The 23888-nt window shown below is 48.0% G+C and overlaps 2 protein-coding genes and 1 long non-coding RNA gene across 5 annotated transcripts in view; 1 reads left to right on the top strand and 2 right to left on the bottom strand.

Annotated features, from left to right (window-relative positions):
* Positions 1-1319: 1319 nt before the first annotated feature.
* LOC134735646 (uncharacterized) lies at positions 1320-7372 on the bottom strand. The gene is made up of 3 exons (XR_010118971.1): positions 7264-7372; positions 6005-6128; positions 1320-3868 (listed from the first exon to the last, which is right to left on the bottom strand). It is a non-coding gene; the product is annotated as an uncharacterized lncRNA (long non-coding RNA).
* On the top strand, positions 7076-19455 carry CENPS (centromere protein S). 2 transcript variants are annotated; one of them, XM_055261894.2, is made up of 5 exons: positions 7076-7269; positions 10535-10658; positions 11355-11388; positions 17329-17395; positions 18912-19455. In XM_055261894.2, the coding sequence occupies exons 1-5, from the start codon at positions 7219-7221 to the stop codon at positions 19050-19052; spliced, it is 417 nt and encodes a 138-aa protein (XP_055117869.1). In that variant the 5' UTR covers positions 7076-7218; the 3' UTR covers positions 19053-19455. The 2 variants fall into 2 exon arrangements, with proteins under 2 accessions (XP_055117869.1, XP_063488076.1); XM_063632006.1 differs by lacking the exon at positions 7076-7269 and adding an exon at positions 7393-8132.
* The window catches only part of DFFA (DNA fragmentation factor subunit alpha), a 36451-nt gene continuing 24088 nt past the window's right edge, over positions 11526-23888 (bottom strand). Inside the window, exons 6-7 of one of the 2 annotated variants that reach the window (XR_010118967.1) lie at positions 20135-20280; positions 11526-12364 (exon numbers count right to left, since the gene is read on the bottom strand). Coding sequence is in view for 1 of the 2 variants with exons in the window: in XM_055261883.2 (XP_055117858.1) it covers positions 20260-20280 (21 nt within the window). In the remaining variant the exon portion in view is untranslated. Of the gene's footprint in view, positions 12365-18825; positions 20281-23888 lie in introns of those variants that run through there. The other variant, XM_055261883.2, reaches the window with a different exon arrangement.

Here is a 23888-nt window from a genome sequence, read left to right as displayed (position 1 = left end):
CCTGGGCAACATAGTGAGACCCCCATCTCTACAAAAAATAAAAATTAGCTGGGCGCAGTGGTGCACACTATGATCCCAGCTAGGTGGCAGGCTGAGGTGGGAGGATCGCTTAAGCCCAGGAGATGGAGGTTGCAGTGACCCATGATCACACCACTATACTCCAGCCTAGGTGATAAAGCAAAACCCTGTCTCAAAAAAAAAAAAAAAAAAAAAAAAAAAAATAGTGGCAGCAATTACTACCATTGAGTGTGCCGGACCCCTGGACCCCTGGAGCAGTGTTTTTTTTTTTTTTTTTTTTTTAGACTGGGTCTTGCTCTTGCCCAGGCTGGAGTGCAGTGATTCAATCACTGCTCACTGCAACTTTGAACTCCCCGAATTCAGGTGGTCCTCCTGTCTCAGCCTCCCGAGTAGCTGGGTCTACAGGCATGTGCCACCACGCCCCACTAATTTTTTGTATTTTTTGTAGAGACAAGGTCTTGCCATGTTGTCTAGGCTGGCCTCAAACTCTTGGGCTCAAGTGATGCTGCTCCCATCTTAGCTTCCCAAAGTGCTGGGATTACAGGCAGAAGCCACTGCGCCCGGCCAGCAGTGCTGTTTCTACTGAGAGAAACCAGATGTTACCTCTCAGCACCAGTGGTGAATTTGCTTTGCACCCCAGTCTTCAAAAGGTTTCTGGTGGGGGTGCCTCTGTGTGCTGTGCAGCAGCTGTAGAGGTTAAGAAAGGTCAGAGCTTTTCAAACTAACCTGTTACAACTCCCCCACTCCCACCACCACCCCCCTGAGATTTTGAAAAAATGTAGATTCTGATTCGGTAGAATCCTGAAAATGGCTCTTCGTGGGGTGGAGCCCCATGTTCTGCATTTCTATCTTTTTTTTGAGACAAGGTCTCATTCTGTGGCCCAGGCTGGAGTGCAGTGTGGCACTATCATGGCTCACCACAGCCTCAACCTCCTGGGCTCAGGTGATCCTCCCAACTCAGCCTCCTGGCTAGCTGGGACTCCAGGTGCACACCGCCATGCCTGGCTAATTTCTAAACTTTGTAGAGATGGGCTCTCCCTATGTTGCCTAGGCTGATCAATTCCTGGGCTCAAGCGGTCCTCCCGCCTCAGCCGCCCAAGTGCTGAGACCACAGGCATGAGCCACCACGCCTGGCCCTGGGCTCCAATCTTGGCTCCGCCACAAATTCAGCCTTACTTCAGAAGTTAGTTAACCTCTATATGTGTATTTTCTCATCTACATAAAAGGGATGATAATAACACCTACCTCACAGAGCCGTCTTCCCGATTAAACACAAGGCACTTGCACCAGAGCCGGCCACACAGTGAGCACTATGTAAGGTTTACTGTTTATTACCTGCCTCCTAAAGAGAGGTTGCCAAACAATTCTGAGTGTGGAAGGAGGTGGAAAGAAGGGTTTTGCCCTTAGCCAAGTCAGTCCTGTTCAGTCTAACCACTGAAGGGACAGATCTGGTGGCTTCTTTGAGGTAGAAATTATAGGCCCCTAATGACGTCAGCCACAACTCTGCTTTACTGGGGACACAAAGGGGTGTTATACAGACAAGGGTCAGACAAGGAAACAGGAGTTTGGTTTTTGTTTTTGAGACAGTCTCACTCTGTTTCCCAGCTGGAGTGCAGCGGCACGATCTCGGCTCACTGCGACCTCCACCTCCCCGGTTCATGCGATTCTCCTGCCTCAGCCTCCTGAATAGCTGGGATTACAGATGTCCACCACTACACCCGGCTAATTTTTGTGTTTTAGTAGAGACAGGGTTTCCCCATGTTGGCCAGGCTGGTCTTGAACTGCTGACCTCAAATGATCCACCCACCTCAGCCTCTCAAAGTGCTGGGATTACAGGCATGAGCCACCATGCCGGGCCAAGCAGAAGGATTGCTAAGCAAAGAGACTTTAGGGAAGGATTTGCAGGGGTTACACGTTCTTTGAGGCAGATGTGGAGCCCATCATTTTGGAAGGGGTGGGAGCCTTCAGCCCTCTGTTCAGCATGCAGGTGAATGCATCTGTTCACTCTGTTCATCTTGTATGCTGTCACAGTTGCTACGGACTGGTGTGTAACAAACCACCCCAAAGTCAGTGGTGTAAAATAACCACCATTTAAATTTTCTCCTAATTCTGTGGGTCAGGAATCTGGAAAGAGCACAGTGGGGGGATGGGGGAGGCAGAGGCAGCTTGTCTGCTCCACACATCTAGGGCCTCAGCTAGGAGGACTTGAGAGCAGGCATGGCACCATGGCTCGGGGGTGTGGAGGGTCCTCTCTCATTCATCTTGCGGTGGATGCTGGCTGTTGGCTGGGACCTCAGCTAGGGCTATGAGCTGGAAAAAGTTCATGTGGCCTCATCACATGGCCTCAGGCCAGGGAAACAGCTTGTTTGTTGGCCCAGGGCTCCAAAGGTAAGTCTTCCTGCTAAGGAGGCAGAAGCACACACGTGGCTTTTAAAAACCCAGCTGTGAATATTACATGGCAGGATTATAGCCGTCCAAAATCGGTTCCAAGCAAGTCACAAGCTCCCCAGACTCAAGGGGCGGAGGATTAGACTCTACCTCTTGATGGGGGAGTACGAGGTTCTAGAAAAGCACATGGATCAGGAGACATTGTTCTTGCCATCTTCGTAAATTACAGTCTGCCACATATGCTGCCCCTGAAAAGGAACATCTGTTACGTAGCAGAGTTGGGAACCAGCACTATTTGGGGCTTTTCCTGAGGGTCTCATATAGTATGTATACTACTAGCTAACATTGAGAGTGTGTGCCGGGCTCTGTAACTCACTGAATGCTCGCAGCACCCTCTGAAGTAAGCACTATTACTATCCCTAATTTAGAGATGAAGCACACTGATACTACGTAATTCATCCAAGGTCAGAGCTACTGAAGAACTGGAATTGAATCCCACAGATCTGGTGCCAGAGTCCATGCACTTAATCATGAGACTGTCTGACCTGTCGGCGTGCACAGTTCATCGCCTCACTCATTCAGTCATTTGGCATGTTTATGATACACCTACCATGTGCCAAGCATTGTGCTAGGTACCCTATGTCAGGGGTGAGAGAAGTCCAAAGTCCTGACCTCATGTGCTTACAGAATATGTATAATATTTACCAGAAAATTATTATTATTATTATTATTTTCCATTCCACAATCACATCCTTTATTTCTATTCTTATTTTCAAGGTAGTATTAAGTGTCCATATTTCTCAAGCCACATTCAAGGAAATCATGTCTTAACTATTTTGGATGTTGCCTCTCCTTCATCTTGTGCATGAAACTCCAGCAGATTTAATATTGGCATCCATCATCTAGTCAAACCTCTCACACGTTCTTCAAATCAAATTTGGGATTCTCAACATTTTCTGTGTCAATAAAAGGTGTGGAATTAGTAGATTCGATGAAGACCTGTTTTTCCTTGCCACGTTGGACTTCCAGACGCCATTTGGATTGGGTTTAGAAGATGGGGAAGTTTAGAAGATGTTTCTTGGCCTGAGTCTCTTAACAGTAGAGATGTAGAAGAGAGAGTGAGACCACTAAGAGACTGGCTGTTGACTGCAGGGCACCACCAGCCACCTTGGTGGTGGCATTAGTTGGATTTGGGGCAATCCCAAAGTTGGAAGTATTCTGGGAGGGGTTACTTGAAGTTGTTCCAGTAGTTGTTTCATTGGAATAAATCTGCGTGGGTAGGAGCAGTACCAGCAGCAGCAGCCCCAGCCCGAGCGTAGCCACCATTGCTCTACCCATGTCCCCTCCGTCGGTGTGCGGTGTGTCTCGCAGGATGTTGGGTGCTTGGAGAACCGCTGGCTCCAGGCGGGCGCAGGCAAGGTCAGAAAATTATTTTTTAATTTTTACCTTCTCTTGAATAAACCTATGAAATGGAGATTGATTTTTTTTTTTGTTTTGAGACATAGTCTCACTGTTACCCAGGCTGGAGTGCAATGGCGCGATCTTGGCTCACTACAACCTCCGCCTCCCGGGCAAGCGATTCTCCTGCCTCAGCCTCCTGAGTAGCTGAGATTACAGGTGTGCGCCACCATGCCTGGCTAATTTTTGTATTTTTAGTAGAGATGGGGTTTCACCATGTTGGCCAGGCTGGTCTCGAACTCCTGATCTCAGGTGATCCACCTGCCTCGGCCTCCCAAAGTGCTGGGATTACAGGTGTGAGCCACCACGCCCGGCCAAGATTGATTTTTGTATTGACATTTTACAGTGCAGTTTTTTTTTTTTTGAGACGGAGTTTCACTCTTGTTGCCCAGGCTGGAGTACAATGCATGATCTCAGCTCACCGCAAAACCTCCGCCTCCCAGGTTCAAGCGATTCTTATGCCTCAGCTCCCCAAGTAGCTGGGACTACAGACATGCGCCACCACGCCTGGCTAATTGTTTTTTTTTTTTGCATTTTTAGTAGAGACGGGGTTTTTCCATTTTAGTCAGGCTGGTCTCCAACTCCTGGCTTCAGGTGATCTGCCCACCTCGGCCTCCCAAAGTGCTGGGATTAACAGGCTTGAGTGAGCCACCACGCCCGGCCAATTACAGTGCAGTTTTTAAGAAAAATAAGTATTGCTATTGAACTAAATATTTATGGAACCCTCCTTAATGCAGATGAAAAGGATTAAAGAAACCCACAAAGGTCTTTGTCTTATTTATGGTGAGGGCAGTGGATAAACCGGAAACTCAGAAACCAGCCTGCTCATAATCAAATCTGGGCTCTACCACTTCCCAGTAGTTTAGCCTCGGGCAGAGTTCTTTCACCTGTTTCCTCATGTAAAATGGGGCTAACAGCACCTACTTTTGAGGGCAGATGAGATATTAATGAGATATTAAATGAGTGCCTACAGTGAGGACAGGTGCAAAGTGCTCGGTGTCACGGCAACATTGCCAGCGGGCCTCCCTGGCCTTGCTTCATGCTGTAGTGCAACACTGACATCTAGTGGCCAGATTATAGGGCTACTTCTTCATCAAGTAAGTTTCAACCAAATATTAATATATCCTTTCTTCATTCTTTATTTTTTTTAGAGACAGTGTCTCCGTCTGTCACCCTGGCTGGACAGCAGTGGTGCAATCATGGATCACTGTATAGCCTTGAACTGGACTCAAGTGATCCTCTTGCCTTGGTCTCCCTACGTGTTGGGATTACAGGCTTGAACCACCACACCCAGCTCCACTTTCTGTAACGAATACCTCAGCCCTCGACCTATTTCTCAGACCTTTTTTTTGAGACAGAGTCTCGCTCTGTCGCCCAGGCTGGAGTGCAATGGTGCGATCTCAGCTCACTGCAACCTTTACCTCCCGGGTTCAAGCAATCCTCCTGCCTCAGCCTCCCAAGTGCTGGGATTACAAGCATGTGCCACCATGTCCGGCTAATTTTTGTATTTTTTGGTAGAGACGGGGTTTCATCATGTTGGCCAGGTTGGTCCCAAACTCCTCACCTCAAGTGATTTACCCACCTCGGCCTCCCAAAGTGCAGGAATTACAGGTATGAGCCACCGCTCCTGGCCTCTGAGACTCTTAAGTGCCTCTGTATTGCACACATGTCACTGGAATAATGTTCTTTAATCCTGGGAAGCAATTGCTTTAAAATGAGGGAACACACAGGTACAAAGCACAGGAAATTCCTGGGACGAATTGTTACTATTTCTTTAGCTCTTATGTGAGGCAATTGTTTAAAACCTCACACCTGCCCTGTGAAGTTGGAACTACTGTCCCCAATTGATAAATGAAGGACATGAAGCTTGGCCAGGTCCTGTGACTTGCTTGGGGTTATCAGGCTGGAGGGAGGGAGCTGGGCTCTGCAGCCACGGTGTGCCCTAGAGTGGGGCTGCTCACCAACCAGCGCCCAGCCTTCTCTCCTGCTGCAGGCTTGGGCTCACCCTGGATGGCCTGCCCTGCCCAGCCCCATGCTGCCCATTAGGGGAATCCGTCAGAGGCCTGCCCTGCTTGGGCTGGAGGACTGTCCAGGTTGACTGGGATGCCCACAGGGAGCAGTGGACAGAGGCAAGAAGTACCTGTCATTTCCAGATGCCACCCACCGAGCAGATGCAGAGGAAAGTCCTCAGAAGGCTGATTCCTCCAAAAAGCTTTGATCTGGGTTTCGGCCCTTGGCAAGCTTAGGGAACTTGAGGGACGTCCCTGGGAAGGGAAGAGAAGGAGTGGTTTTATGTGCTTTCCTTCCGTTCTGAAAGTAGCACCTGCTTGTGACAAATGCAGAATACAGAAATATAGGCAATAAAAAATAATGAAACAAAACAAAAACCTAGAAATACAGGCAGGGCATGGTGGCTCACACCTGTAATTCCAGCACTTTGAGAGGCTGAGGTGGGATGATTGTTTGAAGCCAGGAGTTTGATACCAGCCTGGGCAACATAGTGAGACCTGGTCTCTACAAAAAATAAAAATTAGCCAGGTGCGCTGATGCAGGCTTGTGGTCCCAGCTACTTGGGAGGCTGAAGTGGCAGGATCACCTGAGCCCAGGAGGTGGAGGTTACAGTGAGCCTTGGTCGTGCCACTGCACTCCAGCCTGGGTGGCAGAGCGAGACCCTGCCTCTCAAAAAACTGCAAGAAAAACAAACAAACCAAAATTGGGTTTGATGGTTTCACTTCATTGTTAACACAAAGGAAAAACAGTAACACTTGTGTCAGAACTATGCTCCTGTCAATGGCAACAAGGCAGTTCCTGTTCCACTCGCTGAATGAGGTCACGGGGCATTCACTCACTGTAGTCTGACTTTGTGACGCTATTGTTGGTGATAGAATGATAAAGTCGATGGTGGATTTTGCAAGATACTCCTGAGGTACAGGTGCATGGAGCTCCTGATAATGTGTACTGCCGTACATGATCTGTAAATCGTGGGCTATGCATCCTCTACACCCGACTGGAACACGCTTTGCACCTATGCGCACATGTGTTTCGCGGAGAGTGGTGCTCAGCGCTGTGCCAGGCGCTGAATCAGGCTCTGGGGTGCAGCAGTGACCTCGGTGGTCATGCCCCCGCCTCGCCCGGCCACCTCCGCAGAGCAAGCTGAGCAGGGGGCTGGCTGGAGGCCGACGGCGGAGGCCCCTCAACGGAGCGCCACCAGGGGGCGCGCGAGGCAGGGCGGAGCTGCGTACTTTGTCCGCCCGCGCGGCCCGTCGCCCGCGCCGCGGCGGGAAAATCCGACCTGGCCGCGCATCACCGCCCTTTCTCGGCCCTCCTGCGTTTGCCCAGGGTCTGCCCGCAGTGATGGAGGAGGAGGCGGAGACCGAGGAGCAGCAGCGATTCTCTTACCAACAGGTACAGGAAAACGGGGGTCGGGCTCGGCTGGGGCAGGACGGCGTCGAGTTTCCGGACAGAAAAGTACCCGGAAGCCCCCGGCGGCTTCTCATGGGCGCCCCCCCCGGGCGCCCCCCGCAGCTGCGCACGCGTTGGCTCAACTGCCGCGGGTGGTGCTGGGAGGCGGTTTCCGCGGCAACGCGGCTGGACCCTGGCCTACGCCGGCTGGGGAGGAAGCGGTTCCAGGGGAGCTGGCGGGTGCCGGGGTCCGTCGGCGAGAGGCCACCTTCTGGCTTTGAGATGAATCCTTGGTTTCCCCTTCTCAGATGGGGTTTTCTTGAGGGTAGAACGTCGGCATTAGAGACACTCCAGGTGACGCCCGTAGCGCGGTGGGCGGTTCGGGCCGGAGCTCTGGAACGCTGGCCCTGGAGGCATCGACCCCTCGTTACTGATGCAGGGACGCGGTGCGGACCAGTCAGGCCCAGAGCTCGTCCTTAGATGTGGGTTCGAATCTCCGCCCCGCCAACTCGTGATCGTACCGACTCGGCCCAAACGCAATTTTCTTCTCTGCAAAATCGTCATAAGAATAACCACCTGTCAGGGTAGCTGCGGGCATCCCGTTCGTTCCTTTCATCAGCGCCGGGCATATGGGGCGGCAGAGGCTGAGAACGTTTCCGTAAAGAGGCGAAAAGCAAGACCCGGAGTGGCGACCTTAAAGAGGACGGACTGAAGAAACGCAGGAATGAGCTCCAGACGCGGGAGTTTCCTCTCTACAAAGTTACACTGCAGCAGCTGTCTACCCTGCCCCTTGTATTTTGAGAAGTTCAAACGTTCAGAAAAGTTGCAAGAACATGGTACAGAATGCCCAGATGCGCGTCACCTTGGTTAGCATTTTGCTCTGTTTGCTCCCATGCTTCCCCGCCCTCCCCGCGATTGGAGAATTAATTGCAGATATTTTGACACTTCGCCTTTACATTTTAATTCTTTAGTACACATCTCCCAAAAACAAGGCATTGGCTGGGCGCGGTGGCTCACGCCTGTAATTCCAGCACTTTGGGAGGCCGAGGTGGGCAGATCACTTGAGGTCAGGAATTCGAGACCAGACACTGGCCAACATGGAAACCCCCTCTCAACTAAAAGTACAAAAATTAGCCGAGTGTGGTGGCGGGCCCCTGTGATCCCAGCTACTCGGGAGTTGAGGCAGGGGAATTGCTTGAACCCGGGAGGCGGAGGTTGCAGTGAGCCGAGATCGCACCATTGCACTCCAGCCTGGGCAACAGAGCGAGACTCCGTGAGACTCTATCTCAAAAAAAAAAAAAAAAAAAACCATTCTCCTACTACATCATTTCAATAAATTGTCCTACTCAGGAAGTGGGACAATTAATTTTGATAAAACTCCATTCAATGTGCATCGTCAAGTGCCCCCACTTGTCCTAAAGATGTTTATTTTAACTGTCTTTTTTCCTTCATCCAGGATTCAGTTAAGGATGGTGCATTGCATTTAGTCATCTTTGGTGCTGCCTACCCTGTTTTTTTTTTTTTTGAAACCGAGTTTCACTCTTGTGAAACTCCAGGCTGGACTGCAGTGGCTCCATCTGGGCTCATTGCAACCTCCGCCTCCTGGGTTCAGGAGATTCTCCTGGTTCAGCCTCCTGAGCAGCTGGAATTACAGGCGCCTGCCACCACGCCCAGCTAATTTTGTATGTTTAGTAGAGACGGAGTTTCACCATGTTGACCAGGCTGTTTTTGAACTCCTGACCTCAAGTGATCTGCCCGCCTTGGCCTCCCAAAGTGCTGGGATTACAGGTGTGAACCACTGTGCCCGGCCTGTTCTTAGTCCCTAGAACAGAGCCTGGCTCTCAATAGACGAAGAAATGCTTACTGATGAAATGAAGCTGCAAAGATGGGCTGAGAAATTTGCTCCTCAGCTGTGATTAGCTTGTAGAAGATTTCCCCCCATTCGTGTAACCAACTGTTCTTGGCACTTGGTAGGCAGCAGTGAACAAAATTGACAGGGTCCTGCCCTTGAGTTTAGTGATTTAGCCTCTAAGTGCAGTAATACCCTCAGCCCACCCAGGGGGAGGGGAGGGGAGGAGGAGGAGGAGGAAGGTCAGAAAAATTCCTGGAGCCAAGAGCATTCAGAAGAATTAATGTCTTGTACCCTGACCCCCACCCATACCTAAAGAAGATGACCTTGAGCCGGGCAGGGTGATGTGGGCCTGTAGTCCCAGCGACTCAGGAGGCTGAGGCAGGAGGTTCCTTTGAGCCCAGGAGTTCGAGGCTGTAGTGTGCAGTGATCACACCTGTGATCTTCGTGCCTCCCAGGTTGATGGCTCTTTGGCTTCTCCTACCAGAGGCCTCAGCTTACCTAGTCTTGTGAGGTCTGAAATTCAGGAAGGTAGATTCCCTCATCTATCTAGCCTCTATCCTGAGGTCCTGGACTTGTGTTTTTGGCAGTTCCTCCTCCTCTTGCCTGTGCGTTGAACACTTGCTGGTAGATTTTATGCCCTTGTGGGTTCAGCTGTCATCATGTGCAGCTCAGCTGTGTCTTCAGCCCCGAGGCAGAGTACCCACAGGTGGGCTCAACAGAACTCTGTTGACACGTGGCCAAGACCATTGCTTAGCTTGTCTTGCAATTGAGGCTCATCCTCGCCTCTTGGTAATTTTCTGCAAGGGGCAGAGAGATCTTTTTCAGTACTGAAAAGGGTTGCCAAGGAGCAGTGAGGGCCCCGTGGAGGTGGCCTCCCAACCCTCCAAATCGAGAGGGGTGGGTGTGCCCTCTTGAGCCTTTCCCGTGTTGTACTTTTGTCCTCTGTGACATGCAGGCCTGGGGCTGCCAGGGGCTTGCAGCAGAGGGATGGGATCCTTCTGTATTTAGTTGATTAACCACCTTAAGGGCAAAGTTCCCTGCCTGGTTTTTCATTGTTTCCCAAACACCTAGCATATGCCTTTACCCAGTCGGAGCTCTGCAGATAGTTTGGAATGAGTGAAACCACTCAGGGCCTTGGCTGGCACCAGTCTGACCTGTCTCCCCACTGACTTGCCATCTAATTTCTTATCTTTACCTGACATAAATCATAACCATTAACAAGGAAGTAATGTTTCTACAAGTCACACTCCAGTGGGTCTCATTAACTTATTGTACACTTGAAAAGCCACTCAGCCATTATGGAAAGCACCAAAGGGATTGGGCTGAGCAGACCCTCTCCTTGGTCTTAACTTTTTAAGGCGTGAAAAGCTCTTATTTGCAGCCTTACCCATGAAATATTTCAATTTTTTTCCCCAGAGGCTAAAGGCAGCAGTTCACTATACTGTGGGTTGTCTTTGCGAGGAAGTTGCATTGGACAAAGAGATGCAGTTCAGCAAACAGACCATTGCGGCCATTTCGGAGTTGACTTTCCGACAGTGCGGTATGAAGCTTCGGCCTCCCCAGCCATGTCTGTAAACCCCGAAGGTTGATTTCACCTGGGAGCAGTGCGTGGGTGGGTGGGAGCTGTGGGGAGTCTGACCAGCAGACCAAGAACATTATCATCATCATGCGTTCTTCATGAAACACTTCTCTTCTTGGCTGCGAGATGTGGGTATTTTATGGGAAGAACTATTTTTTTCCTATTACACTAACACTGGGGCATTAATGCCTTTATTTTATTGTTTTAAACTGCCCTGATGGCTGGAACATTAGACATTAAATTCTTTATTTCAGTGCTTTATAACATTTTTATATCACCCATAGTTTCTTTGACAGCTGAGCTTGTAGCATTGGCATTTGCTTGACTTCAGAGGGGAAATGAAAGGCCTCACAAGCCTTAACTGTAGCAGAAGTTAAAGGATAGTTTCTAGAAACCAGAGGCGTAGTCACAATTAATGGAAGACTTGCCATGAAGGGTGAAGGGCTCTGGGAAGGACTAGGAGATCGTCATGCATAAAAAGCTAAAGGCTCTTACGGAATGGCGGGGCTGCTGGAAATGCCTCCTTTCACCTTTAAGAGGGTTTGTTGTATTAGTCAGGTCACTGTACTGGCTGTAGAAATCAAGGCTTCACTTTTTCTGCTTCTGAAATTAGATGGGAGGGTGCCTAAAGTGTGTATCTTTTTTCTTCTCTTTCAGAAAATTTTGCCAAAGACCTTGAAATGTTTGCAAGGTGGGTAGAGAACTTGATTATCCGACACTGCGTCTGTGTAGCTCTTTGGGGCCTCTCCATCTGGTGGGTTATTTCAGGAGAGCTTTAGCTATTCAGTTTTCCGTGTGTTTTGTGGAGGCTTGTCTCTAATCATGGTTCTGCAAGAACATGACGCCTGCTTCAATCATGGTGATTCAGACTTACTTGAACATTTTTTGAAGTTTTCCAAGTATTTTTTGTTAAAGAACCCAAGTTATTCAGTTCCAAGTTAAAAAGGTGTGAATACCATCTCCAGGACCCTGAATGGTGGTGCCTGTGTTAAAAACCATGTCTTCGGGTGGTTTGTTTGCTCAGCGTTTGAGAACATGGTGCCTGGGGGTGGCCGCCCGTCTGCGGAGGGAGCTGCAGCGTGTCCGCGGTGGTAATTGCTTGCAGGTGTACACAGAATGGCAGGCAGGGGTTTTCATTTGCTGCATTTGTTCCGAGTAAGACGCACTCCTTGGAAAGTGGGTGACTTGCTTTCAGCTGCTAAAGCCTCAGCTTTTACAGGTGATTTATGCTCAGCTCTTCAATTAGTACCGCAGGTAATTGAAAACAATTGCACTAAATTGCTTTTATGAAGCAATTTGAATGATGAAGGCCTGAAAGGGCGAAAGCGTTCTAATTTGCTGCCACTTGGATTCGGTGCCAGCCTCTCCCACACCCCTTACTTTTCACCTTGTTCCCGTTAGCTCTTTGTTTCTCGGGTGCGTGTTTTGAATGAATTAAAGCAGTGAGTTCTCGGAGGGCAAGCTCTCAATCTGTCCTATTCCTGTGGATGTTCGTCCCTGAAAACCGCTTAGCATCTTCAGCTTGGCCAAAAGGGATAAGATAGTATGAAGGGATACTGATAGTTCATGTGGCTTAGTCATTGCTGATTCAGGCAGTTGCCCCTTATGTGTGGCCCTCCTCCCCAGTGAAAGATATTAATCACCTTTACTTGTTATTTCTTTGTTAGCTGTGGGAAAAACAAATGAAAAATTTAAATACTTAAAAATGATAAATATATATATATATATATACATATATTTATATTAGAGACACAGCGTCTTTTTTTTTTTTTTTTTTTTTTTTGAGACAGAGTCTCGCTGTCTCCCAGGCTGGAGTGCAGTGGCGCGATCTCAGCTCACTGCAGGTTCCGCCCCCGGGGTTTACGCCATTCTCCTGCCTCAGCCTCCTGAGTAGCTGGGACTACAGGCGCCCACCACCATGCCCGGCTAATTTTTTGTACTTTTAGTAGAGATGGGGTTTCACTGTGTTAGCCAGGATGGTCTCGATCTCCTGACCTCGTGATCCGCCTGCCTCGGCCTCCCAAAGTGCTGGGATTACAGGCGTGAGCCACCGCGCCCGGCCCAACACAGCGTCTTGGTATGTTGCCCAGGCTGGTCTTGAACTCCTGGTCTCAAGAAATCCTGCCTTGGGCTCCCAAAGTGCTGGGATTACAGGTGTGAGACACCATGCCCAGCCTGAAAATACTTCTGTAAAAATTCTATTAAGAAAATGAAATTAGAGCATGGTAACACATTAGGCTTTCAGATATTCTGTGTTTTTAAAACTACATAAAAGGTTTTTTTTTTTTTTGGAGACAGAGTCTCACTCTGTCGCCCAGGCTGGAGTGCAGTGGTGCAATCTTGGCTCACTGCAATCTCTGCCTCCTGGGTTCAAGTGATTCTCCTGCCTCAGCCTCCCGAGAAGCTGGGATTACAGGCATGCACCACCACACCTGGCTAATTTTTGTATTTTTAGTAGAGATGGGGTTTCACCATGTTGGCCAGGCCGGTCTTGAACTCCTGACCTCAAGTTATCTGCCCACCTCAGTTTCCCAAAGTGCTAGGATTACAGGTGTGAGCCACCGCACCCGGCAAACAGTTGATTTTCTTTTGCTGGGTACTGGCAGGGAAAGGGGTGTGTGCGTGCATGTGTGTGTATATGTGTGTGTGACTTAGACCATAAGCTCCACAAGGAAGGGCGACATCTTTTATGTAAAAGTGTTTGTGGAGGCTGGGTGTGGTGGCTCACACCTGTAATCCTAGCACTTTGGGAGGCCAAGGCGGGTGGATCACCTGAGCTCAGGAGTTCGAGACCAGCCTGGGCAACAGGGTGAAACCCCATCTCCTAAAATACAAAAAAAAAAATTAGTTGGGCGTGGCAGCATGCACCTGTAATCTCAGCTACTCAAGAGGTTGAGTCAGGAGAATTGTTTGAACCAGGGAGGTGGAGGTTGCAGTGAGCCGAGATCGTGCCCCTGCACTCCAGCCTGGTGACAGAGTGAGACTCTGTCTCTTAAAAAAAGAAAAAAAAACAAACAACAAAAAAGTTTGTGGAAAGGCTGTCTCTGAGAACTGAGTGAGTCCAGAGTCCAGTGATGAGGCTCCAGGAGTCTGGGGTGCAGCCAGAGGCAGGGAAGCACCCCCTCTTCTTAGCACAACCCACAAGTACAGGTTTCATTTGAAGACTCATCTTGTGTGTGAATTCCAGTTTGCTTTCATACAAAAAAGCATTGTTTTATTCCTGAATAAAATTGATATTCCTGGAAGGTCAGCTTTGGTTATCTTGTGGATTCGAGTTGTCCCTGGCACACTTTCTCTACTCCCAAGACTATCATTACCCCAGTTTGAGAAAGATGGACTGTTTCAAGTCAACTATATGTTACATAGTCTCCGTAGGCTGGCCTGGGAACCTAATGAGTATTTGTAACATTGTTTCATTAGGACAAATTTGTTTTCTTTTTTCTTGTTTCTTTTCTTTCTTTTTTTTTTCTTCTTGAGACAAGATCTCTGTTACCCAGGCTGGAGTGCAGTGGCAGGATCATAGCTCACTGCAACCTAGAGCTCCTGGGCTCAAGTGATCCTCCCACCTTGGCCTCTCAGAGTGTTGGTATTACAGGCATGAGCTGAGCCACTGTACCTGGCATCTTTTTTCTTTTCGGTGAGCTTGTTGTGAGAAGCTTCTATGAGAATACACATTTAAATTCTTATTTCTTTTTTTTTTTTTCTTTTTTTGGAGCAAGAGGGAAACTTGAGAGCAGGGGCTGTTTTTTGTGTTTTGTTCGTTTTGTTTTTTTTTTGAGATGGAGTCTCGCTCTGTCACCCAGGCTGGATTGCCATGGCGCGATCTCAGCTCACCGCAACCTCCACCTCCTGGGTTCAAGTGATTCTCCTGCCTCAGCCTCCCAAGTAGCTGAGATTACAGGCGCCTGCCACTATGCCCGGCTAATTTTTGTGTTTTTAGTAAAGATGGGGTTTCACCATGTTGGCTAGGTTGGTCTCAAACTCATGACCTCAGGTGATCCACCCGCCTCGGCCAGCCGAAGTGCCAGGATTACTGTCATGAGCCACTGTGCCTGGCCAGTTTTTTTCTTTTTTTTTGAGACAGAGTCTCTCTCTGTCGCCCAGGCTGGAAAGCAGCCGCTCAATCTTGGCTCACTGCAGCTTCTGCCTTGTGGGTTCAAGCAATTCTCCTGCCTCAGCCTCCCGAGTAGCTGGGACTACAGGCAAATGCCACCACGCCTGCTAATTTTTGTGTTTTTAATAGAGATGGGGTTTTACCATGTTGACCAGGCTGGTCTCGAGCTCCTGACCTCAGGTGATCTGCCTGCCTCGGCCTCCCAAAGTGCTGGGGTTACAGGTGTGATCCACCATGCCTGGCCAGAGAATACACAATTAAATTCTAAATAATCAATTCACTAGCAGACTTTGGAAAGCAACTGCCAATCTGAATTTTTTTTTTTTTTTTTTTGAGGCGGAGTCTCACTCTGTCATCCAGGCTGGAGTACAGTGGTGTGATCTCAGCTCACTGCAGCCTCCGTCTCCTGGGTTCAAGCGATTCTTCTGCCTCAGCCTCCCAAATAGCTGGGATTACAGGTGCCCACCACCATGCCCGGCTAATTTTTGTCTTTGTAGTAGAGACAGGGTTTCACTGTGTCGGCCAGTCTGGCCTCGAACTCCTGACCTCAAATGATCCACCCACCTCGGCCTCCCAAAGTCCTGGGATTACAGACATGAGCCGCCACACCTGGCCTGAGTTGTGAATTTCTTCATATAGCTTTGAAATCTCTAGTCTCCTGGTATTGTTAACAATCAAACATTTTGAAGAAGATAGATATTCTATAGGAAATACATTCTGGAAACTTTTGGGAATCATCTTTAAAGCCCATGTTACGAAGCGTGTTATATGAAAAATTGCTTTTGATTTTCCCTAGCTAGAGTAATTTTCTAGATTTGGAGGTTTGACTTAGGAGAGTCAGTGATATGCAGTGGCTGGCAGAGGATGCCTTGCCCCTCCATTGAGGGCCTTAGTGCAGAGACAGCGGAGGCCAAGCTGAAGTGGCGGAGAGGACTGAGATCGTTGTTTCCTAAACGCTTTCTTGTAAACAGATAAGTTCACTCTGTAAACAGTTCATTGTGGTTATTCCTTTTACTGTACTTTAAGAAGAATGTAAATACAGACAGAGCAGCCTGGTTGTGAGGTTGAGACTGGGCCACCTTGTCCATGCGCACTTAAAATTCTCCACCGAGAACATCTGTGGTCTGGCCTCATTCTTTGTGGCTGCTCTTATGTCACCTCCGTCTTTTGTCTCCCCTGTTTCCTGGTCCTTGCAGGTTGCTAATTAGAAAATTATCTCTTGAAGTGGGTATTAATCTCATGACAAGCAGATATTGTCAATCATGATGAGATGACACGTGATATTTGTCTATTTAGCAGAATGTGAAGGATTAATTTGGCCAAATTATGGAGAATAATTTCTGTGTTGAATTTATCTTTTAACTCAGCAGTTGTTCAGTGAGGATTCACCATGTGTGCTGGCCAGTTTGCTAGTTATTAAGGATGCGAAGATTCCTATTTATTCCTGCTTACAAAGTACCTGTGTATTTTGTGGGGAAGTTAGAAATGGAAGAAGGGTGTAATCAGAGTAGTATATTATTGAATAGAGCTTATTATCTCAAATTACCTTTCCTAGCAAAGATAAAAGGACTAGAATGAGAATTTGAGTCCAACTTGTGAGCAAGAAGCAGACTCCAGTTTAAAGGGTGTTCTTTGTGGCCGGGCACGGTGGCTCATGCCTGTAATCCTAGCACTTTGGGAGGCCAAGGCAGCTGGATCCATGAGGTCAGAAGTTCAAGACCAGCCTGGCCAAGATGGTGAAATCCTGTCTCTACTAAAAATACAAAAAAATTAGTGGGGCATGGTGGCGGGCGCCTGTAATCCCAGCTACACAGAAGGCTGAGGCAGAGAATTGCTTGAACCCGGGAGGCGGAGGTTGCAGCGAGCCAAGATCGTGCCACTGCACTCCAGTCTGGGCAACAGAACGAGACTCTGTCTCAAAAAAAGAGAAAAGGATGTTCTTGGTTCTACCTGGGTTATTTCGGAGGGAATGCATTAACTACTTGTTGGGAATGGGGCCTTAGGGAGGTGTCTGCATATGCTTTTTCCTGTAAGTTAGCCCTTGGAGAACATCAGGATCTTGACCTAAGTAAAGCCATCCTTTGTGGAGGTTCTCTTTGTTCTTCTATTTAATGTCTATTTAAGCGGGTGCACCCTGTATCGTGAGGACCGTTTTCTCTGCACTAGAGTTGTACACTGACCTTCTTGATTTTTCTGTGGCCTTAGCTGTGACCAAGCAAGCCAGGTTTGGAAGGGCTCTAAGCCCCCAGCCTCCTGTCTGTGCTCTTATGCTTCAGGTACCCTTGGCCCTAAGCGGAGGTGGAGAGATGGGCCTCTGCATTCTCCATCTCTTTACTTAATTGGGGTCTTAGGAACTTCACTAATTTTTGTGTCACTTTTGCTTAATGCCCTTTATCTAAAAGGATGGGCTACTTAGAGATCCCTGCTAGTTTGAAGTCTGACCATGAACTTCTGTGTTTCATCAAAACTTTAAATAATACCAAACATTTTGGTGACTTGCTTCTGCCCTTTCTGCAGACATGCGAAAAGAACCACAATTAACACTGAAGATGTGAAGCTCTTAGCCAGGAGGAGTAATTCACTGGTGAGAGATGAATTTCTTTCCTCACTCCCCTTTCCCATTGGAATGCATTATTCCCAATCAATCACTTGAAGCCATGAAGTTATTCCCCAGGGCACCTTGCATTAGAAACTAGAGGTGGCTGAACCATTCAGACCTGCCTGTAATTTACAGTCTTGCTTTCATTATGATGGATCTTGCTAAGCCAATTTGAAATTTTCTAATCAGCACTCTCTGGATTTTATAATTTGCCTTTTTTTGTAATACCTCAAAACTTTGGTCCCATGTTTCATTTGCAACATGATGTCAGAGACTGGTCACAGGCTAATCTGTAGGGATGGTTTTGTTATTGTGTTCACAATTCTCCGAATGGGCCAGGTATGGAAGGAGTTTCTGTATGGCTGGATATGCAGGAAAACACGTTTTCCATATTTTCAAGTCTAGAAATCATTTTGACCAAGCCTCCGTTGTTCAGGTGAAGACCCAGAGATACTCTGGTCATCCCAGGCTAGTGGCTTTGGCCAGTGGCAGAGCCAGGACACCGGGGAGATTTCCTGACTGAGTGTAATGCTAGACATTAAAGCACTTGATGGCTCTGGTAGAATGTGGGCCCCACAAGAGCAGGGGCTTTTGTCTCTCTGTTCTCTCTCCATCTGTGTTGCCTAGAACACACCTGTGTGCCTGGCACACAGGAGGGGCTCAATAAATAGTTGTTGAGTGAATGAATTTGTATAGCAGTTTACAGGGGCTTTTCCAGATACTATTTTACATGTATTATTTAATGCTCACAACTTTTTTTTTCTTTTTTCAAATTTTGGACATGCGGTCTCTCTATGTTGCCCAGGCTGGTCTTGAACTCCTAGACTCAAGCAGGCCTCCTGCCTTGGTTTCCCGATATGCCAGGATTACAGGCATGTGCCACAACTTTTTTTTTTTTTTTTTGACGGGGCTGAGTGCAGTGGCGCAATCATTGCTCACTGCAGTCCCCATCTCCTGGGCTCCAGTGATACTTTCACCTTAGCCTCTCAAGTAGCTGGGACTACAGGTGCATGCCACCACACCCAGCTAATTTTTGTATGTTTTGTAGAGACGAGGTTTCACCATATTGCCTGGGCTTGTCTCAAACTCCTGGGCTCAAACGATCTGCCTGCCCTGGCCTCCCAAAGTGCTGGGATTCCAGGCATGAGCCACTGCACCTGGTCACAACTCTTAATAACACAACTTACTGGCTAGGTGTAGTGGCTCATGCCAATAATCCCAGAACTTTGGGAGGCCAAGGCAGGAGGATTGCTTGAGCCCAGGAGTTTGAGACCAGCCTGGCCACATAGTGAGACTCTCATATCTACAAAAAATTTTTAAAAAAAGAAAAAAAAAATTGAAGCTGCGTTTAATTCTAAGAAATGTAACCCAGGCTTTGGCTTTTCTACCCAAATTCTTTGAGTCAGAGGTGGTTGTGGAGGGTTTAGTTTTGTTTGTTTGTTTATTTAGGTTTATAAAATGGTTACAGCCAGATATAAATACAGATTTTTTTTTTTTATAGCTAAAATACATCACAGACAAAAGTGAAGAGATTGCTCAGATTAACCTAGAACGAAAAGCACAGAAGAAAAAGAAGTCAGAGGATGGAAGCAAAAATTCAAGGCAGCCAGCAGAGGCTGGAGTGGTGGAAAGTGAGAATTAAAGTCCCTCGCCGCTTGGAGAATGCAGCCTTCTACAGGTAGAGCCACCTAGAAATGCATATGGCTGCAAAGGAAACTTTGAAGGGTTAAATAGAGATTTAAAAAAATAAAATAAAAAGGCTGGGCTAGGGGGCTTTTCGTGCTGAATTCTCCACATTGTTAACTGCAAAAGCTAGGTTTAGAGAATGGGAAAGTCTTAAGCAAAATACTCCCAGGTCTCACTCCAGAACATAAAAATGGTGTGTGATTGAATGGTATATATTAGAAATTACATCTATTGTAATTAAAATTGTGTGAGCAATTAAACATGGTTGACTTTTTCAAGCAAAAATCAATTCATCTTTTGATGTAATTTTCTAGGCTAAATGAGAATCTCTGAAAGATGAATAAAGCTATATTTATTTAGCTTTTCTGGTTACTAATGTTGTTTTTAAACACATGCCGCCTTTGATCACCAGATAAAAGGGCATATGTTTGGGAATGGCCCTTTTTAATTTTTTTTTTTTTTTGAGATGGAGTCTTGCTCTGTCACCCAGGCTGGAGTGCAGTGGCACGATCTCAGCTCACTGCAACGTCCGCCACCTGGGTTCAAGCAATTCTCTGCCTCAGTCTCCCGAGTAGCTGGATTACTGGCACCTGCCACCATGACTGGCTAATTTTTGTAGTTTTAGTAGAGACAGGGTTTCACTATCTTGCCCAGGCTGGTCTTGAACTCCTGACCTCAGGCAATCCTCCTGCCTCGGCCTCCCAAAGTGTTGGGATTACAGGCGTGAGCCACTGCACCTGGCTGTCTGTGACTTTTCTCCATTTTGTAACGAAGCTGTGGTTCTGCTCATGGTAGTTTTCCCTGAGGGGAAATCTGGGGCTGCTAGATCAGAACACTTCGGCGCGTCATCCTGTTTTAGTCTGTGAGAGAAAACGCTCCCAAGGGTGCCAGTCCTACTGTCTTCTCATGCCTTTGGATTTCTTAGAGGTCCAGGCATGCCTTTCCCTTTACCCTTCGGCAATATGGTGAAGAGAAGGGGCAAGGGTTTGTGGAGCCCTTTCTGTGTGCCAGGCACCCACTGGGTACGCCATGTATTACCTCACTGATCTCCACAGCTTGATCGGCGTGGATCTGATTCTCCACCTTCTCCCGATGAGCAAATGGAAATTTGATGAGGTTCACCAGCTGCTCAGGGTCACCCAGCCATAGTCAGGAGACAGTGTTCACATTTGGGGCCGCTCACTCTAGAATGGGTGAGAGAAAACGGCATTCATTTGGAGTAGAATTTATACCATCTGTGCTCAAATATGATCAGCAAAAGACACCCCAAAGCCTGACTCTCAAAGGGAGGCGCTAAGCTATGGCCGTAGCAGGGCACCGAGTTCACACTTCATGGTTTCGGGTCTGCAAATGGCTCAGCACTTGTTCTTATGTTAATTACAATGTCTGTGTGTCATATCAGTGAATGAAAAGTGAATCATAAAGCCTTCCATCCTAGTACGTTCAGCCAAAGGCCCATATGTTAGCAGTTTCATTTTTGGATAAGCACTCTTTGAACTCCTTATTGGCCAGGTGCAGTGGCTTGTGTCTGTAGTCCCAGCAACTTGGAAGGCTGAGACAGGAGATTCACTTGAGTCTAGGAGTTTGAGACCGGCCTGGGCAGCACAGTGAGACCCCATGTCTAAAAAATAAAAACTAAGTTAGGCATGGTGATGCATGCCTGTAGACCCAATTAGCTACTCAGCAGGCTGAGGCAGACGGTTGCTCAATCCTAGGAGTTCAAGGCTTTAGTGAGGTGATTGTGCTACTGCACTGCAGCCTGGGTGACAGAACAAGACCCCAACTCTAAAAAATAAAATAAATTCGGGTGGCTGAGGCAGGAGAATCGCTTGAACCCAGGAGACAGAGGCTGCAGTGAGCCGAGATTGTGCCACTGCACTCCAGCCTGGGTGACAGAGTGAGACTCAGTAGGGCAGGGCAGGGCAGGGCATCAAATCAAGAAGAGTTTAGGGAATAGATAGTACAGGCATGCGCTACCATGCCCAGCTAATTTTTTAGTTTTTTTGTAGAGATAGGGTCTCAGAATGTTGCCCAGGCTGGTCTCAAACTCCTGGGCTGGGCTCAAGTGATCCTGCTGCCTCAACCTCCCAAAGTGCTGAGATTATTGGCATGAGTCACTGCACCTGGCCTTTTCTTTTCTCTTTTCTTTTTTGAGATGGGCTCTTGCTCTGTACAGTGGCATGATCACAGCTCACTGCAGCCATGAATTCCTGGGCTCAAGCAATCCTCCTGCCAGAGCCTCCCAAGTACCCAAGATTGCAGGTGTATGTTACCACACTTGGCTGAGTTTTCTTTTCTTTTTGAGACAAGGTCTCACTCTGTCGCCCATGCTGGAGTACAGGGGCTTAATCTTGACTCACTGCAGCCTCTACCTCCCATGCTTAAGTGATCCTCCTACCTCAGCCCCCCAAGTAGCTGGGGCCACAGGTGTATGCCACCATGTCCAGCTAGTTTTTGTATTTTTTTTTTTTTTTTTTTTTTTTTTGTAGAGGTGGGGTTTTGTATGTTGCCCAAGCTAGTCTTGAACTCCTGGGCTCAAGTGATCCTCCTGCCTCAGCCTCCCAAAGTGCTGGGATTATAGGCATGAATCACTGCACCCGGCCTTTTTTTTTTTTGAGATGGGCTCTTGCTATGTCACCCAGGCTGCAGTACAGTGGCATGATCACAGCTCACTGCAGCCATGAATTCCTGGGTTCAAGCAATCCTCCTGCCTCAGCCTCCCAAGTGCCCAAGACTGTAGGTGTGTGTTGCCACACCTGGCTAAATTTTTTCTTTTTTTTTTTTTTGTCATAAAGTCTCACTGTGTCACCCATGCTGTAGTGCAGTGGCACAATCTTGGCTCACTGCAGCCTTGACCTCCCATGCTCAGGTGATCCTCCTACCTCAGCCCCCTAAGTAGCTGGGACCACAGGTATGTGCCTCCACATCCAGCTAATTTCTGTAGAGATGGAGTCTTGCCATGTTGCCCAGGCTGGTCTTGAACTCCTGGGCTCAAGCGAATCTCTCACCTCAGCCTCCCAAGTAGTCAGGACTACAGGTGTGCATTGCCATGCCTGGCTAAATTTTCTTTTTTTTTTTTTGTAGAGATGGGGTCTTGCTATGTTGCCCAGTCTGGTCTTGAACTCCTGGGCTTAAGTGATCCTCTTGTCTCCACCTCCTAAAATTTGTCACCTTCTTGAAACAGTCATTATCAGTTCTCATGAATCCTTCCCCAATTTGCAGCACATTCCCCTTTGCACACTTCTTAGCGCACTGAAAAATGTCCTTGTCTTTCATTTGTGTCTGTGTATCCTATTTCTTTTAGGCTGCGACACCTCTGTCAGGGTGTGGGTGGCGTGGGTCCCTTGTGGTATTGCAGTTCCATACTGGAATGTTTAATGAGCTCATCGAATAAAATTGGCACACTAGACTAATGATATAGGAAGCTGGTGAGGCTGGGTGTGGTGGTCTCACGCCTGTAATCCCAGCACTTTGGGAGGCTGAGATGGATTGGATCACTTGAGTTCAGAAGTTTGAGACCAGCCTGGCCAACATGGTGAAATCTCTACTAAAAATACAAAAATTAGCTGGGCGTGGTGGCTCGTACCTGTAATCCCAGCTACTCGGGAGGCTGAGACAGGAGAATCCCTTGAACCTGGGAGGCAGAGATTGCAGTGAGCCAAAGTTGTGCCACTGCACTCCAGCCTGGGTGACAGAGCAAGACTCCGTCTCAAAAACAAAAAGAAGATGGCTGAACTGCTGTGAATGTCTTGTCTGCAAATATAACTCAAAATTTTTAGTGTCATTTGTGGGAATTATTTTGGTACAGAAATAAAAAATGGGCCAGGCGTGGTGGCTCACACCTGTAATCCCAGCACTTTGGGAGGCTGAGGCGGGCAGATCACGAGGTCAGGAGATCGAGACCATCCTGGCTAACACAGTGAAACCCCGTCTCTACTAAAAATACAAAAAAATCAGCTGGGCGTGGTGGTGGGCGCCTGTAGTCCCAGCTACTCAGGAGGCTGAGGCAGGAGAATGGCGTGAACCCGGGAGGCGGAGCATGCAGTGAGCCGAGATCGAGCCACTGCACTCCAGCCTGGGTGACAGAGCGAGACTCCATCTCAAACAAAACAAAAAACAAAACAAAAGAAAGAAAAGATGAAGCAACATACGATGTATAAGCCTCTGGCCAGCAGGCCATGCTGATCTTACCTAGGATTTTAACATAAGCAAAAAGACTGTGACAAATTCAAGATTGAGATTTCCCTGCTGAAGGTGTAAACCAGGACTTTGGAAAACTGAAAACAAATATGTTCACTTCTAGAAAGTGCCATCAGTTTTGGGTTGTGTTACTTCAATTTATAGCCTTGCCTTGGATGCTGGTCGTCTATAGCAGGTTTGGGTGGATGTTTCAGATTCTACTCAGTGTCCAGTTGGGCAAAGGGGTCTGTGCATTTGTCTGTGTGATTCAGCAATTAGGGCCTGTGAGGAAGAACCAGCAGGTGGCACAGAGAGGGACTCCATGGTCTGCACTCTCAGCAGTGGTGCCAGCCTCAGGAGGAGAGAGAGCCCTGGGAGCTGGCCAAGGGCAGGGCCGGGCACTGCTTCCCAAACTGACTGCCCTGCAGTAACAGCACGTCTCACACCCGACACACACAATGCGAATCATTATTTATCCTTACTACGGGTGATGCACACTAATTTTAATTTCATTCGAAAGGAAAGTACTGGCCTATGACCCACAAGTGGGTGGTCAGGAGCAGTTTAGAAAACATTGGACCAGGCCGGGCGCGGTGGCTCACGCTTGTAATCC

This window comes from Symphalangus syndactylus, chromosome 22 (genome assembly GCF_028878055.3).
Source record: "Symphalangus syndactylus isolate Jambi chromosome 22, NHGRI_mSymSyn1-v2.1_pri, whole genome shotgun sequence".
Lineage (NCBI taxonomy): Eukaryota > Metazoa > Chordata > Mammalia > Primates > Hylobatidae > Symphalangus > Symphalangus syndactylus.
The sequence above is the reverse complement of the archived record's forward strand: the minus strand, read 5'-3'. Positions and strand labels throughout refer to the sequence as shown.

Coding starts and splice junctions, on each gene's coding strand:
- CENPS (XM_055261894.2), top strand. CDS start 7,219: ATGGAGGAGGAGGCGGAGACCGAGGAGCAGCAGCGATTCTCTTACCAA. Junction 7,270..10,534: donor AGCGATTCTCTTACCAACAG/GTACAGGAAAAC, acceptor TTTTTTCCCCAG/AGGCTAAAGGCAGCAGTTCA. Junction 17,396..18,911: donor CCAGGAGGAGTAATTCACTG/GTGAGAGATGAA, acceptor TTTTTTTTATAG/CTAAAATACATCACAGACAA.